Here is an 18,966-nt window from a genome sequence, read left to right on the forward strand (position 1 = left end):
TCATTCATGAATTCTTCTAGTCCTTGTCTTGATGCACTAGAAAGTCTTTTAATTGCTATTTCCTGACCATCTTTCAGATTTCCCTACAAAATCATAAACAACATTGTAAAAAATGACCTTATACTATATGAATAATAATCAAGGACTAATTTTACCTTATATACTGGTCCAAAACCGCCCTGCCCAAGTTTGTTGGACAAGTCAAAGTTATTTGTGCCAATTGCAAGTTTTTCTGTATCAAATAGTGTTGTTACCGTAGCTTGCAGTAATTCTAAATGGCATGAAATAATACTTACTGGCTGAGTTACGACCAGGTCGCTCTCTTTAAGACGTTTCGTGGCATTGCCCAAAATGTGCAAGCAGACTATCAACCACGCCATCCCCAGATAGCAATAGCTCATGCAGTTCCACTTCTGATTGCACTTCAATTTTCATGTCACTTGTATTTACAACTATTGTTTCACCTCTACTGTACCAAGAGAATCCATTTCTCTTCCTTTTTCTAGCTACTAAGTATAGATATTTTAGTTAGAATAAGATTTATAAGGGTGGATTCAAATAAACTTATTAAATGAAGTACCAATCCACTATAATAATATATATTACCCAAGCTTTTCCACAAGAAATATGCACATGTGACAAGTATAATTGTTCCTACTATTACTGTTAGATTAACAGTAATGATGATGGTATTGGAATCTTTCTAATTATCTATGTTTCAGAGAGAGAATAAGAATAATAATAAGATGAAGTTAAAGAACTATAAGTCTTGGACATATACCATTGATACTAAGTTCTGAATTAGCAAGTCTAATGTATAGATCACTGCCTCCCCTTGAAAATTGTTGTATGTCAGTTAGATTATCAATCCATGTCATACAACCACCCCTTCATCAAAAGAATATGCAATACAAGTGTAGCTCTCCACGCACTAGCTTCTACATGAGTCTTTTGTTTTAAGCCATGAAAAAGGTGAAACTTCAGGAACTTTTATCATCTCAAGTTTCTCAAACCCACCCTCTTTACTATTTACACTCCCATTTTGATTTTTAACACTTTCACATTGTAGTTTTGTCCTCCTATTAACACATCCATTAGTCCAATTTTTATTATTCCATTCTTCCATGTTACTTGGTTCAAACCCTTCCAAACATGTGCATATTGGTGAACTCTCTACACTACATATTCCAAATGGACCACATATTCCCCAAACATTAGACTCCAATGATTGAGCTTTCCATCCAACATGCCATTCCTTTTTCTCATGATCCCAAAATCTTTGCTCAAACTTGCCCTGCAGTCAAGCATAAACACTGCCAAATAAGATTCATTTGAATATGAAAAAGTGAGATCCACAGTTCCATCTTCTTCATAGTCTAATCTATATCGATTAAGATATGAAGAATTCATCATAGGTATCCCTAAAAAAACCTGACCGGTCCACGGTACACTAGTATGCAAGATTTCATTCCAAATGAAACCTTCTAGAATATTAAGGGGCTCAATACTGAGAGTGAAGCTTCCAATAATGGTTCAAATGAAACATTAAATCACTTTCCCAGTTTATCAAATTACACGATCGTAATATTCATACTAACAATTTTGAACGAAATCACATCCAATTTAACTTACCAGAGTGGAGTGGAGTTGCTCCGCAAGGGTTTAAAGGAGATTAAGTTAGTTTTGGGAGAAATTAGATGAAATAAAGTTAAATAAAAATGTCTAGTTCAATAAAAATATAGTGGAGGTTGAAAACCTCTAAGTTAAATAATATCATCCATTATATATCTAGTTAACTGTCTGATTCGTCTCATTTAATTTATTTGGGAAGATTTGAATAATCTCCACAAAATGCAAAATTTGGTGTAGTGACTTAGCTCTCTTATCCTACTAATATTAGGACTAGATAATAATTTTAATCTACCTTAAGGTTGCAATTAATAAATAATTCACGCTTAAATGTGATAACAAGGGATAATAATGTCATTTGGGATGTGTTTAGGCCAAGTGAGGTTTAATAAAACCATGTCTTGATCATATCCATATTTTTCTATCACCTTAGATCATTTAGAGATGCAAGCAAAATTAACGGTGCAAGTTATCACAACATTTCAAAATTTCATGCAAAGTGTATAACACAATACTCATATCACTCAACTTACTCAAACAACCTCATGATTTAAGACAACTTCATGTTATTGTGTTAGAGTTCATAAGATTATGGTAATAAAGAATGACTTAACACAATTACAGTAGCATACATTTTCATATTTTCATAAACATGTTATTCCTTAAGCATTTAACTCATCATGCCATGTACACGTCTATTCATGCAACCAATTAACTAAGAAGCCACAAATTTTAGAACATAATCAATTATAGGCCAAATTCATCCCCTCCATAGAGTTTGGACTATCCTCATTTCAGCAAAATTAAGCTCCAAACCTATTTACTAACACATATCAAACATAAAAGATACAAAAACAGAAACAAATGCAAAATAGAAAAACAATTTAGGTTTCTTCCCAGGAAGCGCTCATTTACCGTTAATAGCTTGATGTGTGATTACTCATGGCTCACTCAAGTGAGCAATAGTGATGATCTTTTGGTTTTCATTACCCCAAATATTTCTTAATGTGTTTCTCATTCACTACCAATGATTTTTGAGTGGTTGGGTCCAACAACTCAATAGCCCCATGAGGCATAACCTTTTTTCTTCACAAAGGGTCTAGACAACTTAGGCTTATGCTTTATCGGGAATAATCTCAGCCTAGAGTTAAAGTGGGTCCAACTGGCGTACTTGAGATTTTATATTAATGAACATGTCGTTTGGTATATCTTGACACACTCCTTATATAACCCAGATAAATTGTAGGCATGCAGCTTGAATTCCTCTAATTGGTGCATCTGAGTTATTATTTTCTACTAGCTAAGTTCTCATTAAATTTCAAGAACTTTATTGGCTAATTAGCCTTATGGGTCAGCCTTATGAGAAAATGCCAAGATTTCCCATAAACCTGCTGGAAGGGGTAAACCCAATAGGTGTTTCGTGAGTTATTCGATATGCCTGAAGAGCATCGTCCACCTTAAGGGACCAATCCTTTCGAGATGAGGAATTTTTTTCTCAAGGATGTGTTTAACATCTCGGTTGTATACCTCAACTTTCCTATTAGTTTGGAGATGATAAGGTGAAGCTACCTTATGTGTCACCCCATAATGAGTGAGAACCTTGGCAAGCTAGGTATTTCAAAAGTGATAGCCTTTGTCACTGATGATGACTCACGGTATACCAAAATGGTTGAAAATATTTCATTTCACAAGTTTGATAGTCGTTTTTCCATTAGCACTGTATTGCTTCTACCCATTTAGATACATAACCCACCAACATAAGGATATACAAATTTGAGTGGGAGGATGGAAAGAGACTCATAAAATCTTTTCCTCTACAATCAAACACCACAACTTCTAAAATATTCTTGAGTAACATTTCATTATGCTGCTCAATGCCCCCAATATGTTAGCATGCATCATAAATCTGCACATAGAAATGTGCATTCTTAAAGTGTGGGCCAATAAAAATAGGATTGGAGAACCTTAGCGACTCTGGTCATTATAATGCCCCTCATAGGATACTCTTAACCTCATCTAGTCCTATGCACCTACATTGTAACCAGTCAGCTCCTATTATGAACAAATGAGGATCATCCCACAAGTTGTAAGTGGCATCCTAGAGAAACCTTTTCTTTTTATGATAGTATAAGTTGAGAATAATCCATGCCATCTTATAATTGGTCAAATCCGCAAACCATGGTCTCTCGCGGATATAGAAAGTTTCTCATCACGAAACACATTAGTGATTTCTCTCTCTATCTAGTGGTCACCTCGAAATTTACCAACCTGAAAGGTGGTCAGCAATAACAATCTATTTACCGCTCTTGTCTTGTATTTCCAAATCAAACTCTTATAGCAAAAAAGACCTAGAGGATCAATTATTGTTTGGAATCCAGTTTAGTCAATAGGTACTTTATTGCAACATGATTATTGTAAATTACTACCTTAGAGCCTATGAGGTAGTTTCAGAACTTTTCCAGTGCATACACTATACCTAACAACTCTTTTTCATTAGTTGCATAGTTTCATTATGCAAAATTTAAAACCTTGTTGGCATAATGTATAACATGACAATTGCATAATCGCTCAGTCAGTAATAAGTTCAAAATAAGTTTTCCAATCAGGTGCAACGATAATTGGAGCAATAACTTGGTTCAACTTAAGCTTCTGGAAGGCTTTAAGGAAAACTTCATCAAAATGGAAGGGAAATCATTATTTAGTAAATTACTTAGGGACCTAACAATTTTTTAGAAGTCCTCTATGAAGCGCTTAGAATCCATCATATCCATGGAAACTACAAATTCCCTTGACATTAGCCGATATTGTCAGCTTCTCGATGACTTCTACCTTAGCTTGAACAACCTCAAGCCTCCTAGCAGATATGTTATGGCCTAGGACTATCCCCTCAGTAACCATGAAATTAAACTTTTCACAGTTTAAGACGAGATTGGTCTCAACACACCTATTGAGCATGGTCTCAAGCTTTTTCAAACACAAATTATAAGAGACCCTAAACAAAAAAAAATCATCCATAAATACTTGATGCATTTCTCAACAAGATCAAAGAAAATAGTCAACATACATTGCTAAATAGTGGCAAGCATATTACATAGTCCGAATAGCATACGCCAGTAGGCATAGACACCAAAAAGGCAAGTAAATGCAGTTTTATCTTGTTCATCTAGGTCAACTGTGGTCATTTTATATCCCAAATAACCATCCACAAAAAAATAGAAGGCTTGTCCAGAAAGCCATTCTAATAATTGATCCATGAAGGGTAATAGAAAATGATCTTTCCAGGTGACATAGTTAAGCCTCCGGTAATAATACACATTCTCCAACCCGTAACCATGCAGTTGTGATTAACTCATTATGCTCATTGGGGACTATTATCATACCCCCTTCTTAGGCACTACTTGCACGAGACTAACAAATGCACTATTGGATATGGTGTATATCATGCCAGCTTTAAGAAGCTTCATTACCTCAACCTTCACAATCTCTTTCATGGTGGAATTCAACTTCCTTTGGGGTTGGGAAACCAACTTATACTCCTTTTCCATATAAATCTTATGCATACAGTACGTTGGGTGGATCCCTTTTAAATCGGCTAGGGTCCAGACGATGGCTCAAGAATGAGCTTGGAGCACTTGTACTAGTTTCTCTTCCTTCTTATCTGATAAGAAGTTGCTTACGATTACCATTTTCTCATCCTTGCCTTATAAAAGTACATACTTAAGGTGTCCAAGCAATGGTTTCAATTCCAATTTTTAACCGAAATAAGCTCATCAGCTCCTAGTTTCGCATCATTAGACGATGCAGAAGATGAGACTCAACAAGACTACTCTCTAATACCTCATCTAAGGGTCTACCAAATGTGCCTCATCATTGACCCTTTGCACACATCATCTAAAACATTCAAAGCAAAACAATATCCCTATCATTAGGATGGTGCATGGCCTCAAATACATCATAAGTGAGTTCGTCATCCTGGACTCTAACTTTTAGCTTCCCATTATCCACATCTATGATGACCTAAACGGTTTTCATGAATGACCTACCCAAAATGAGAGGTACATCCACATCCTCATCTATATCAAGGATAAAAAAATCATATGGAAAGAAAACTTGTCCACTCTCACCAAAACGTCCTATATAACTCCATGAAGATACTTCACAAAATGATCTACGAGTAGTAGAGACATACAAGTGGGCTGAATCTCAAGATTACTTATCCTAGAGCATGCATAAAGGCATAAGGTTAATATTGGTTCCTAGATCTAGGAGGGTCTTTCCTATAGGTAGGTTCTCTATCGTGACAGGTAGGGTAAAACTACTAGAATATTTTGACTTAAGAGGGATGAACTTTTGAATTATGGCACTACAACTCACATATAAGTGCATAGTTTCATTATCAGGAAGCTCATGCTTCTTGATGATAAGTTTGTTCATGAACTTCGCATAAGAGGGCATTTGCTCCAATGCCTCAAAGAAAGGTATGTTTATTTACAATCTGCGGAAAATATCCACAAATAGCTGAAATTGTCTCTCTCAACATTGTTTGGTTGGGACATTAGGGTAAGGGACATGCTTAATTGATTGTTATTTTTTCTCACTTTTTCCCTCATCTACCCTTTGTTTCCCCTTATCATTAGCACCACTTGGTTTTGGGTTTCCTAAGAACGTACTAGGCTCGTTATTGTTATCTAATTCTTCCTTCGTAGTATCTTCCTCACCATCTACATCTAACCTATAAATTTACCCCTACTGTTTATGGCTGGACAATGCTCTTTAGGGTTAGGTTCAGTATGTGCAGAACATGTACCCCTATTTTGCCCACTGACTTGCTTAACAATTTGTCCTACATATATCTCTAAAGTCTTAATAGAGGCAGAACATGTTTTCAATAAAAATAACAATTGGTGGATAAGAAAGTAAATTTTAAAATGAAGGTAAGGCGGAAAAAACTTGAAAAGGAGTTGGGCTCCTTTGGCCCAACTAGATTAGGGTTAGAAATCTTATCTTATTCCCCTAAGTCTAACTTAGCAACTAAAAGAAGCATAATCAGCAAAATGGAGGCAAACATTTTTTCTGAAAAAAAAATAAAGAGAAGGATAAAAGAGAAAAGGAAGAGCTTGATATATCTTTTTTCATCTTCCTTAAACTCCAGAATGTACTCTTCTCACTTACTTTCTTTCTCTTGTTATTATTGAAATGTGCTTGTATTGTCGAATTGTTGTGTTTGAAAATTAACATCATCATTGAACATGTCGTGTACACCAGTAGTAGTGGTGGCAACACTACAATGTCATCATTTTACCTGCAAGGGCCCCTTGGCCATGAGGACCCTTCACAGGTCCATGTTCTTTCACGACTGGGTTCTGCTCCGGCGAACACCCCTTATCGCAGCCATGACACCAGGCCTGGACCGCCATGTTTGGTCGTGGTCTAGGTGCCTTTTAGGGGAGGGTCGTCCATATTGGACCCTCCCAATGTGGTTATGGCCTTTCGCTGTTGGCGGTTGAATCACCGCTCTCAGCGGTTGCCGCTGTTGTAACCTGTGTCGTCTCCGACGTCGCTGCCGTTGGCAGCAGCCTGCATGACAAAGGGAGGAAGGGGTTGTGTACATTGGAGCCCCAAAACCAAACCTTAATTCCCCAAATTGATTTAAAACTTCATTCCAAATTTAATTTCAACCTATTCTCCAAGTTGATATTTAACCTAATTCCCAATTCGATTTTACCCTAACTCCACGTCCCAAATTGATTGTCCCTAACCCTACTTCCTAAATTGATTTCCCCATAACTCTGAATGCCCAAATTGATTTGTAACATTAAACCGCTAATGAAATTCTTTTCTTATTTACTTATTTTCTATTCTTTTTTTAATTAAAATTCTGTTTTTGTTTTATTTGTTTCTTTATTCTGTTTCTTTTTATTTATTAATTTATTATTGTGTGGTTAGTTAATAAGGTATATATATATAAAAAAAATCAAAAAAATTTATTTTTTAAAAGCCATGTGAGTAGCCCACTATAGGCCTCATGTCTTGTCGTATTACCTTTTGTTGTTAATATTTCAAATAAATATGAGGTAGTCCATTATAGTCTTGTGTCTTGTCGCAGTATCTTACATTATTAATATTTCAAATAATGTTTTTAAAAATAATGTGAGTTAGCCCATTGTAGGCCACATGTCTTGTCGCGCTACCTTATGTTGTTAATATTTCAAATAATTTTTAAAAAAAATGTGAGGTAGTCCACTCTGGGTCTCGTGTCTTGTCGTGCTACTTTATGTCGTTAATATTTCAAATAATTTTTAAAACCAATATGAGGTAGCCCACTATAGGTCTCGTGTTTTGTCGCACTGCCTTATGTTATTAATATTTCAAGAAATTTTTAAAAGCAATGTTTTAAATAAATTTTTAATTAATGTAAGGTGGGACACAATAGGCCTCGTGTCTTGTCGCATTACCTTATATTGTTAATATTTCAAATATTTTTTAAAAGTAGTGTGAGGTATCCCACTATAGGATTCGTGCCTTGTCGTGTTGCCTTATGTTGTTTATATTTCCAATAATTAAAAAGCATGGTGAGATAACTCATATTATCTTAACTTGTTGGCTAAAAACTTAATATAAATATATCAATGAATCAATTATTTTCTGTAAGAACTACGTAGTCTTGATTTCTCTATTGCAGTTAGAGATACGTAGAAGCAAATATTCTCCTGTCAAGCACAAAAAAAATTTTTTTTTGGTCTTTCTTTATTTTATTTAATAATGTGAGGGTAAAATTAATGTTTTGATAAAATATCCACATGATTGACCTAGATACTGTTTTATAACGGGCAGTATGAGGTGCCTAACACATTCCTCATCTGTAACCGACTCCCAAACATTTTCTATGGGAAGAGATCAATCTTTATTTTTTTTAATTGGTTTTCTTGTTTTTCCTCTAAAAAATATCGACGACGACTTCATTGCATTGCATTTATTTTTAGCTATTCATTTATATATATCTCTTGGATATAGAATATGTGTTTTGCTACCATTTGCAGGTTTTGAGGTGGTTTAATGAGTTTTTATGCATTTCTATAATTGAGGTTTGTACACTCACACACACTACACTTATCATGTATTGTCACTTCGACCGTCTATCAAGCCTATTTTACTATTGTTAGAGATACATTGACTTGTCATCATTGGACCTTTATGCACATTTCAGCATTGCACTGATGTATCATTAGTATTGTTACTAAGCATTATAAATATGACCCATATGGTGTCTCGTACATCTTCGTGTCATATTTGTGACATCTTAGTCAGCTTTCACTAATGGCGACAATTCAGGGACCTAGAGGAAGTCTAGTACCACCAAATTTTGTGTGTATGGACCTTAAAACTTCACTTTGAGGCGTGCTTTTAGACCTGAACAAACCTTATAGGATCCAAGACCATTGTATAGGACATGGGAGTATACATTTTTTAACATTTATTTCATATTTGTCATGTAGCCGAGGAAACTTATATCCCGTGATCATAGTGACTCACCATCACACGAGCCTGAGTAGTGTAAGGGTGCCACTGCATGGGTATCCTTATGCCTTGACGGGATGCTCACAAAAAATTTCATAATTCCATCCACATGCACTCATGAAGAAAAAAAGCATTTCATAGTAGCCTATATAGACATGTTATGTATAAAAAATGCATTACATAATTGCATTCATGAATGCAAAAAATATGGCTATCAGTGCCAATTCTTGAAATTGCCACAATATGGCTATTGGTACCAATTCTCAAAATCCTCACAATATGGCTACCCGTGTCAATTTTTCCCCCACAATAATGACTATCATTGACAGTTCTTAAAATGTCCATAATTTGGCTACTTATGCTAATTCTTTTATCTCAATACTAACTACAGTGTTCTTGAAATTCCTACAATTTGGTTGTATGTGTCAATTCTGTGTCAATTCCTAGTGTCATGGAAAGAAATGAGAGAAATTTGTCAGAAATGAATCAGCGAAAAGTATGAGGGAGAAAGAAAAAGTCGAATAAAAATGCATTCATCTTGAGGCGAGTTATAATAAGGGGAGAATATCTCTGTTTATAACATGAGATTTTTCTAAGTTACTCATCTCTCCAATGTAGAATGTGAGTTTGTTTTTTCAAAACACTTCTATATAAGACTTAAGAATTTTTTAGATTTCACGCCGAAAAGTTCTCACTAGTGACTTCTAACAAACTATTTTCAAACACATAACAATTACCATATTCTAAGCATATACACTGAATAACCTTGTCCTCAAAATAAAAAACAGCACCAAACTCATCCTACAAAGGTTATTATCTTCTATTATCCTTCTTCTTTCTTTTTACAACTTCAGTACTGTTAAATCTATCATAACTTGAGTTAAACTTTAAAGTTTAGAGACTCACTAATAGCCGAAGCCGTGAAATAAGAGGTGTTGGTTCAAACCTCATGTTGAGAATCGACCTGCGCAGGACCCAACCTCATTTTTGAAATGGTGAACGTGTTCATGGTCTCACCAACTGCCGAAGTCGTGACCCTAGAGGTTATGGTTGAAACCCTATGGTCAGAATCAACTTACGAGGACCTAATCTCACTTCTGAAACGGCAGAGGTGTCCATGGACTCACCAACGGCTGAGGCCGTGACCCAAGAGGGGTTAGTTGAAACCCCATGGTCAGAATCGACTTGCGAGAGACCCAATATTTTCTCTAAAACCCCATGGTTGGAATCGACCTGTGAGAGACCCAATATTTTTTATAAAACAATAAAGGTGCTAGCATCGGAGTTCCTCCGCCCTATTATGGCTGGCGCCGGTCTAAGACTGCATCCAGGGGAGGTGGCTCAGCCCACATGACCCTTTCTTTGCTTAATCCGCGATCACGTCATTTTTGGTGCGCTTAAGTTGCGATATTGTTGCTATTTCTGAAGCTGGTCAACGCTGGGGAAAGTAATGAAGCCCTCAGGGGCTGAAAAAGATGAAACGTGTGGTCATTTGGGGAAGAAACCCCTTTTCTCTCACTTTTGATTCTGTTGATTTCCTTTCCCTTTTTCTTTGTTTCTTAACTTATTTTTTTTATTTTATTACTTTACTGCATTGCATTGTTTTTATTTCAGCTTTGTACATATTTCTTTTTTTACTTTTGATGTTTCATTGTTTTCCAACATTCAAATGATTAAATCTCCTAACCTTTGGCACTTAGTGATAATGCGTTATGTTCATAGGATTGGTGTAAATATGGTTTCTAAAAAGTGGTATAAATAATTTAGTTATCAAAAGTCATTGCCATAATCTCTAATATTAAAGATTAGTTTATTATGTGTACAATTTAAATCTTCTAATTAGCATTAACTTCTTCATAGTAATAATAAACAATAATAAAGATAATCATTTTTATAATTAATGGATTCTATTGTTATATGTAACATCATTAAGTGAATATTCTCATACATTGAAGTTTATAACTAAGAGTTAATCACTATTAAAAATATTATTTTCCAAATTAATCATGTTAATACAAAATAATGTTATAATTATTTCGAAAACCTTTTTAAATCCTGACGTTAAGGAAAAACAGTCTCGACTCGAGTCTTTCTTCATATATTGTTTGAGTTGAAAAGCGGTTTGCGGTTATAATACTGCTTCTTCTTTCTCTCGATGTGGATAATGCGGTCTAGACCAATGTTGACTCTTCCTACTTACTTAGGATATAAATACTAATATTTCATAATTATTAACTTATTATTTTAGTAAACTACCACTCTATGTTTTATCTGTGCATAAACATAGAGTTTAAATCCTAAAGTTAAGGAAAGTGATCTGACTCGAGTCTTTCTGCATATCTCGTTTTAGTTGAAAAGCGGTCTATGGTTATAACATCGCTTCTTTTTTCTCTCGTTATGGATAACGCAGTCTAGACTAATGTTGACTCTTCTTCCTTACTTGAGATGCAAAATTAATATTTCATAACTATTAACTCATTTTCAAAACTAAAAATTAATTAAAATAAATCAAACACACAAATATTTTTTACCCAAGAACTAGTAGTCTTGATTTCCCTATTACACATGAGGATACGTATGAGCAAAATGAACTATTGTCAGACATAAAAATAAAAAATAAAACGTTTTTGTAAATAATAATTTGATTAAATAAGCTTTTGGGTATACTTACTTTTATGTGAGTAATGCGGGTACCGTTTGCTACGGGCAGACGAGGTGCTAATACCTTCCCTGATCTGTAACCGACTCCTGAGTTTAGAGATCTAGTTCAAAGGCCAGTTTTTCCAATATTTAGGCATCAAAAGAGTTTTCTATGTTTTGACCGCAAAAACATGGTGGCGACTCCAAATCAGTCACGTGACCAGTGTTTGGCTGATAAACGGAGTGCGACACATGTATAAAAAAGAAAGATAATGCATTACATATTTGTATTCATACATGTCATGCACCCATGTAGAATTTTTCATCCAATTTCATGGATGTTGCGTCCCAAAAAAAGAAAGAAAAAGAAAAGAAAATGCGGAATTCACACGACATTCATGTCACTGCAACATTCATTATACCACTTATGTGAAATGCATGCATCGACTCATACATCCATGACATACACATGTATGAAAGGAGTAACTTTATAACTTTTTAGATCCTTTATTGAATGCTGTCCCATTCTACATATCATAAAACCATGAATACTCAACAGAATAGATGCAATCATATTGTGGAGCATGTGTGCTCTCTCTATGATTATCGTTAACCACGTCACGATCTAGAAGGATTATAACATTTGAAAACGGTTGTGGGATGATCAAATTGTTATATGGGAAGTATGTCATTTTATAACGGAAATAGTTTTATTAATACAAAAATGATTTTTTTAAACCAAAATCTTTGGGAGTTACATATTTAAAATTGGAATCATTGTGCGGCCTAGGGAAAACAATGCTAATCAAACTCATGTTTTCAATACCAGAGCTCGAACAATAATGAAGGCTGACAAATTCGCATAATATGGAATCTAAATGTCAACATAGATGACGAGGAGGGGAGAAGGGTTATGATAGATGACTTAATTGGTCCTTATCTCCACCTCACTATCAGTGCCTTGGAGGAAGACAAACCATTCATAAATAATGTCATCTTTCCCGATGAAGACAATGATCCATTAAAATTGATATTTTGAACCAATGATTGACATAGTTTCATAGTAATTATTTGATTATGTTGTAATTCATGTGCTCTGAATTTTATTTGGACTTATATTTATGTAAGGTGAGTTAATATCTTAGTGAGTTTGCGTGACTATCTTATATCTCCTTCACGATCATCCATTTTTATCATCTCTATTCACACATATTTACCTTTCTTCCATACCATTGTGAACATCCATATTTCGTGTCTTATTCCTTTCCATGATGTTTCACAAATCAACACATATATCACAATTTTGTAGAGACCTTGTCCAGTTATATGGTACTTGAATATTTTTTTCAATTGATTCTTTTGCGGTACCTAATAATGATCCAATTGAATTTAGAGAAGAGGGTCAAGGAGTAAAAGGAGAGTTAACGAAACAATTAGAGAGAAACTAAGAATGGGTGGTTTAATGTGGTATTAGTATCCAACAAAAGAAGAAAACTGGGAATGTGTGTAGATCACAGAGATTTGCCATGGTCAATTATACTAAGGTAGAGTAGCAAAAACTTTTGATAAGAAGTTTCATCCCAGAGAATTTGAAGTTGGGGACTTAGTGCTTAAATAGATCCTTCCAAATCAAGAATGTAAGACTGAGATGGCAACTAAAAGGGGAGAGGGGTGAATTAGTTGTTTAAAAACTATGACAGATTTTTTCTACAAAATTCAAGAGTTAATAGCAGTGGAAAATTATGCAAAAATTATCAAGTAAATTTAAGGATTTAAGGGAGAAGAGAGTACACAAAGATTTTATATTGTTTCAGCTTCTTGTCCACCGAAGGCTACGTCCAGTACTCTTGCAGCATAAGAGATTTCTTTACTAGAGATTAAGAGTTGCAATTACAATTTCTCACCCGAGATTTCCTTGTACCTTACTCACTCTCTAATACCTATATCATTATTTGGAAAACACCCTTTCCAAGTGACTCTATCCCCTTTCTTTATCACACCCTTGTGACAGAAAGTAATTCAACAAATTGAATAAAGAAAACTTTAACTAGGGCAATGATTGCTTTTACAAGATTTGACAATATAAATTCTTTCAATCCAATAACTCTTTTATATACTTTAGTACTAATACTCAGAAGGTTTGAATAACTTGAAACAACACTTAATGCAACTTCATAAAATATGTTCTGAAAGTTATGAACATGTTGCAAGAAGTGTAGAACAAATATTTCAGAAAAGTATAGATTATGTAAGTGAGTTATGTGTTATGAATTATGAGTGTCAATGCCTTTATATATACTTTCTAATCATCCAAAACACCTCTACAAAAAGGTAGGAATTGATTGGAATGAAACCATTTCGTTTGGGTTGAAAGATGTGTAGTTTGATTATGAAAAATGGTGCAACAACTCTCAGTAATCGAATACCTAATTGATGCAATCGATAACCCAACATTCTGTCCAACTGGGAAATTGATTTTCATAGGTTGTAATCGATTATTCAAAAGGTGTAATCCATTAACCAATTGTTCTGTCCAATAGAGTAATTGTTTATTGTGTTGTGTAATCCGTTACTCAAAAGGTGTAATCGATTACCCTGATCATTTTTTGTTGGATAACTTGTTTCTCACAAATGTAATCTGTTACTTAGTTCTGGTAACCTATTACTTAGTTCTGGTAACATGTTATTTAGTCACAGTAACATGTTACTTAGATCTAGTAACCTGTTACATGACCTAAGGACACTCCATGTTTTCTATTCATGCAAGTGTTTGGTGTATTCCCATTGTTCTTACAATAAGTGCATATGGGATGATGCTTATGTATCCTAGATTTATTTTTATTACAATTAAATGAATGGATACTTTGTTTTTGAAAATTTATCTATGTTGAGACATTTTGTTTCTTAAAAACTTGGCTGTTCGAATAGCCAAGACCTGTTCGGTCTATAAAATGTCTTTGCTCTTTAATAATTTTTTCCAGATTTTCTGCTAATCTTGTTTATCTTATTAAGTTCAAGACTTAATATTTTAATTTTCTTTTCAAGAGTAATGCAATTTTTACATGAAGAGGATGATGGTTTATACCTAAATACTCCTAACTCGATTTTTTGTTTTAAAAATAGTTTGGTGAATTTGACGTATTCATCATGTAAATCATTAAATGCAAGTTGCAATTCATAAGAAGAAAATAAGCTAGTTTCATTTACCTCTTCATCATCAGCATAATGAGATGCAATTAGTGAGAGATGTGCTTCTTCTTCATTTTCTGGTTCAGAGACAGAACTGGTATCATTATCTTCTCAAGCGATGTAGGCTCTTCGTCCAGTCCTCATTTCATTCTTGTCTTTGAAGGCATTCTTTTTCAGGTTTGGACAGTCCATCTTGATATGACCAGGCTTACCACATTCAAAGCATATGAAGTTTTAGTTTGAAGTGGAGGCGTCATTATTCCTGGTAAATTTATTTAGTTGTCCAGTTTTAGCACCTTTGTTTCTTTTAAGGAACTTGCTAAATTTCTTTACAAAAAGACTCATGTCTTCCATCTCTTCCTTTTATGATTCATCTCCTGAGGAATCATATATGTCTGCCTTTGATTTTAGAGAGATATTCTTCTTCTTATTTTCTAGCTCTTCATGTTGGTCAAGTTGACTGAGTTCCAATTCATGTTCCTGCAATTTACCAAATAAAGCAGCCAATGACATATTTGATAAACTTTTCTTTTCAGAAATGGCTGTAACTTTTGGTTGCCATGTTCTGGTCAGTGATCTTAGAACTTTTAAGTTCACGTCACTATTTGATAAAGTTTTTCCAAGTGCAATAAGATGATTTGTAAGGTGAGTAAATCTTTTTTGTAAATCTAGTATTTTCTCTCTAGGCTTCATACGAAACATTTCATATTCCTGTGAGAGAGTGTTGATTCTCGACCTTTTGACTTCCTCAGTTCCTTCGTGTGTAGTCTCTAGAGTATCCCACATTTCTTTAACAGATTTGCAATTTGATACTCTAAAGAATTCATCAATGTCAAGGTTATGTCCAGTACTCTTACATGACAATAGATTTCTTTACTAGATATTAAGAGTAGCAATTACAATTTCTCACCCTGAGATTTCCTTGTACCTTACTCACTCTCTAATACCTATATCAATGTTTGGAAAACACCGTTTACAAGTGACTCTATCCCCTTTCTTTATCACACCCTTTTAACAGAAAGTAATTCAACAAATTGAATGAAGAAAACTTTAACTAGGACGAGGATTGCCTTTACAAGATTTGACAATATAAACTCTTGCAATCTAATAACTCTTTTATATACTTTAGTACTAATCCTCATAAGATTTGAAGAACTTGAAACAACACTTAAGGCAACTTCATAAAATATGTTCTGAAAGTTATGAACAAGTTGCAAGAAGTGTAGAGCAAGTATTTCAGAAAAGTATAGATTATATAATTGAGTTATATTTTGTGAATTGTAAGTTTCAATGTCTTTAAGTAGACTTTCCAATCATCCAAAACACCTCTACGAAAAGGTAGGAATTGATTGGAATGAAACCATTTCGTTTGGGTTGAAATCTGTGTAGTTTGAATATGAAAACTGCTGCAACATCTCTCAATAATCGACTACCTAAATGATGTAATCGACTACCTAAATATTCTGTCCAACTGAGAAATTGATTTTCACAGGTTGTAATTGATTACTCAAAAGGTGTAATCGATTATCCAATTGTTTGTCCAACAAAGTAATTGTTTACCGTGTAGTGTAATCGATTACTCAAAAGGTGTAATCGATTACTCTGATCAATTTTTGTTGGATAATTTTTTTCTCACTCATGTAACTTGTTACTTAGTTCTGGTAACCTGTTACTTAGTCACGGTAACTTGTTACTTACATCTAGTAACTTGTTACATAGTATTTGAAAATTGTTTTCATTCATACTTGTGTTTATCAATTTTATTTTTAAAATACTTTGAGCATTACTACTAATTGTATATTTAGAGTATAAGGATAAAAGTACTTAAAGACTTAGATTTTAAGTTCTTGAAGCTTTGTTTTCATTGTCTTCATAAGTATTCTTCCTTTTCTTTTTTTCTGTGATGTTGGTGTCTTCATAAAAATCGTGTCAATGTTAGGAGCCAGATCTTCTTCACAATGAAGTGTTAGGTATCAGTGACCTAGACCCACCTAGAAGGGGGGAGTTGAATAGGTGTAGCGGTTATCAATTACCGCTTCTCGCATCAAAACCCAATTCTGGAAAACAGCTCAGTTAATCGATTAACCAGTGGACTTCATCGATTAATGCACAACAAAAACGGAATTATCAGAGCGACTATTTGCACAGTTATTTATCAACAAATAAGCATAGATATAGCAAATATCTTTATACAATATTAACAAGAATATAATAAGGTATAAGCATGCAAAATATCAGCTTCAAACTCGAATTAAAACATCTTGAAATATAAAGGAGAAAAGGATAGAAACGTTTGCGCAAGGATTTTATCCTAGTTCGTTTTGCTGTCTAGTGCAAAACTACATCCAATCCTCCCCTCTGATCTGGGAGATTTTCCTTCTTCACTATAGAACACAATGTTTCGTTACATACACGGTTCCAATTAAAAGACTCGAACGCTTCTTTCTTGGAACCTAAAGAACTTCGTCACCCTAGGTTTGACCTTTCCCAAAACCGCCTCCTCAAGAAAACATTTCTTACCGTGATTCGGCCCCAGCCAAGGTATCACTCTTTATCCCAAGACCTCCAAGTCTTTGTGAAGAACACCTTACCTAACCGCAGCTAAGATTTTGCCAATCCTTGAATTACAATGCTTTGAGTTATGAATGAGTACTTAATACTCAGATTTTACAATAAAGATCAAAGACTAAAACCTAAGTAAGAAATCACTAGATTTCCTAGTCTAATATGAATGTACATGCATGAGGTTTATGAAAATATGCAATCATAAAAAACTATCTCTTTTTCTTTCCAAGAAACACAAGAATGATACAAGAAAGCTTTTCAAAGAACATGAAATATAAATATGAAACTTAAAGCCTTAGCATGATCTAATCTTTCTCTTAATTCAATGCTCTTTAATAGTTTCTAACAATGATGTACAATCCTTCACGTTTCTGCAATTTACCAGAATTTATACAAAACAGATTTAATTATTCTAACTGTTATTTTCAGTTACGCAGTTAAAACAGAAAACAGTTATAACAGGAAACAGTCACGTTAATCGATTAAGCCTTGGGGTTAATCAATTAATCAGTGTATTTTAATACATGATTAAATGGTAAACTACTTATTTGTTATGCTTGACTCCTATACATGTTTTAGTAAGACTACTTAGAAATGTGACTCTATTAATATAATCTAGTCTAGATATGACCAATGAGCTATAGGCATGTCGATTGTTGAGACATCTTCAAGCTTTAACTAACTCCTTGTCTTCATCAAAACATCGGCAAAATATTGCTAATGCAATCCTTGACAATTTGCACTTTCAATCTCCCCCTTTTTGATGATGACAAACACCACATCAAATAACACATTAAATTTGATGAAATAGCTTGATAATGTTGTACATTTGCATAATGGTTGTGAATTCCAAGTTGAAGTGATTTGCTCTCCCCCTTAGGTAAGCAATGATTAATAATACGGAAGCTATTATGACAACCTGCGAATAACATCAAACACAACAAGCAATCTTTCTCCCCCTTTTGATATTATCAAAAAGATACAAATATTCAATTCTAGTCAAAAGTAAGAAGAGATATAGCAATTTATTTTGAAAAACTGTAATTATTAGTATAAGCAATAACCAGTTTGAGAAGCTTAAATAAATGCATTGATTTCTGACTCTAAAACTGAATATAGACAGATTTTGCATGACATATCCATTATGTAAACAGTTTAGACATGGAATGATTAAACACATATGTATTCCACTTGTTATCACCACTTGTTAGCACTTGTTAGGCTATTTTCATTTTAAAGGAAATTTCAATCATTCAATTATAATACACAATTAAGACATGTTCAAGATTCACGCAAAAAAAAATTCTATTTAACATAATTAGCAAGGTTCAACATAGTTACAAAATACTAAAAGATAGTACAACCAATAACCATGAGATGTACTTGACTCAAAAATATAGACGTAAGCCACAAAACAACAAGAAT

At 34.1% G+C, this 18,966-nt stretch overlaps 1 protein-coding gene and 1 pseudogene across 1 annotated transcript; both read right to left on the reverse strand.

The window, feature by feature from the left end:
* LOC109347041 lies at window positions 251-1,410 on the reverse strand (annotated as a pseudogene).
* On the reverse strand, window positions 4,381-5,174 carry LOC109347043. The gene is made up of 2 exons (XM_019586773.1): window positions 5,010-5,174; window positions 4,381-4,593 (listed from the first exon to the last, which is right to left on the reverse strand). The coding sequence occupies exons 1-2, from the start codon at window positions 5,172-5,174 to the stop codon at window positions 4,381-4,383; spliced, it is 378 nt and encodes a 125-aa protein (XP_019442318.1).

The sequence above is a fragment of the Lupinus angustifolius genome, chromosome LG05 (assembly GCF_001865875.1).
Source record: "Lupinus angustifolius cultivar Tanjil chromosome LG05, LupAngTanjil_v1.0, whole genome shotgun sequence".
Taxonomy (NCBI): Eukaryota; Viridiplantae; Streptophyta; class Magnoliopsida; order Fabales; family Fabaceae; genus Lupinus; species Lupinus angustifolius.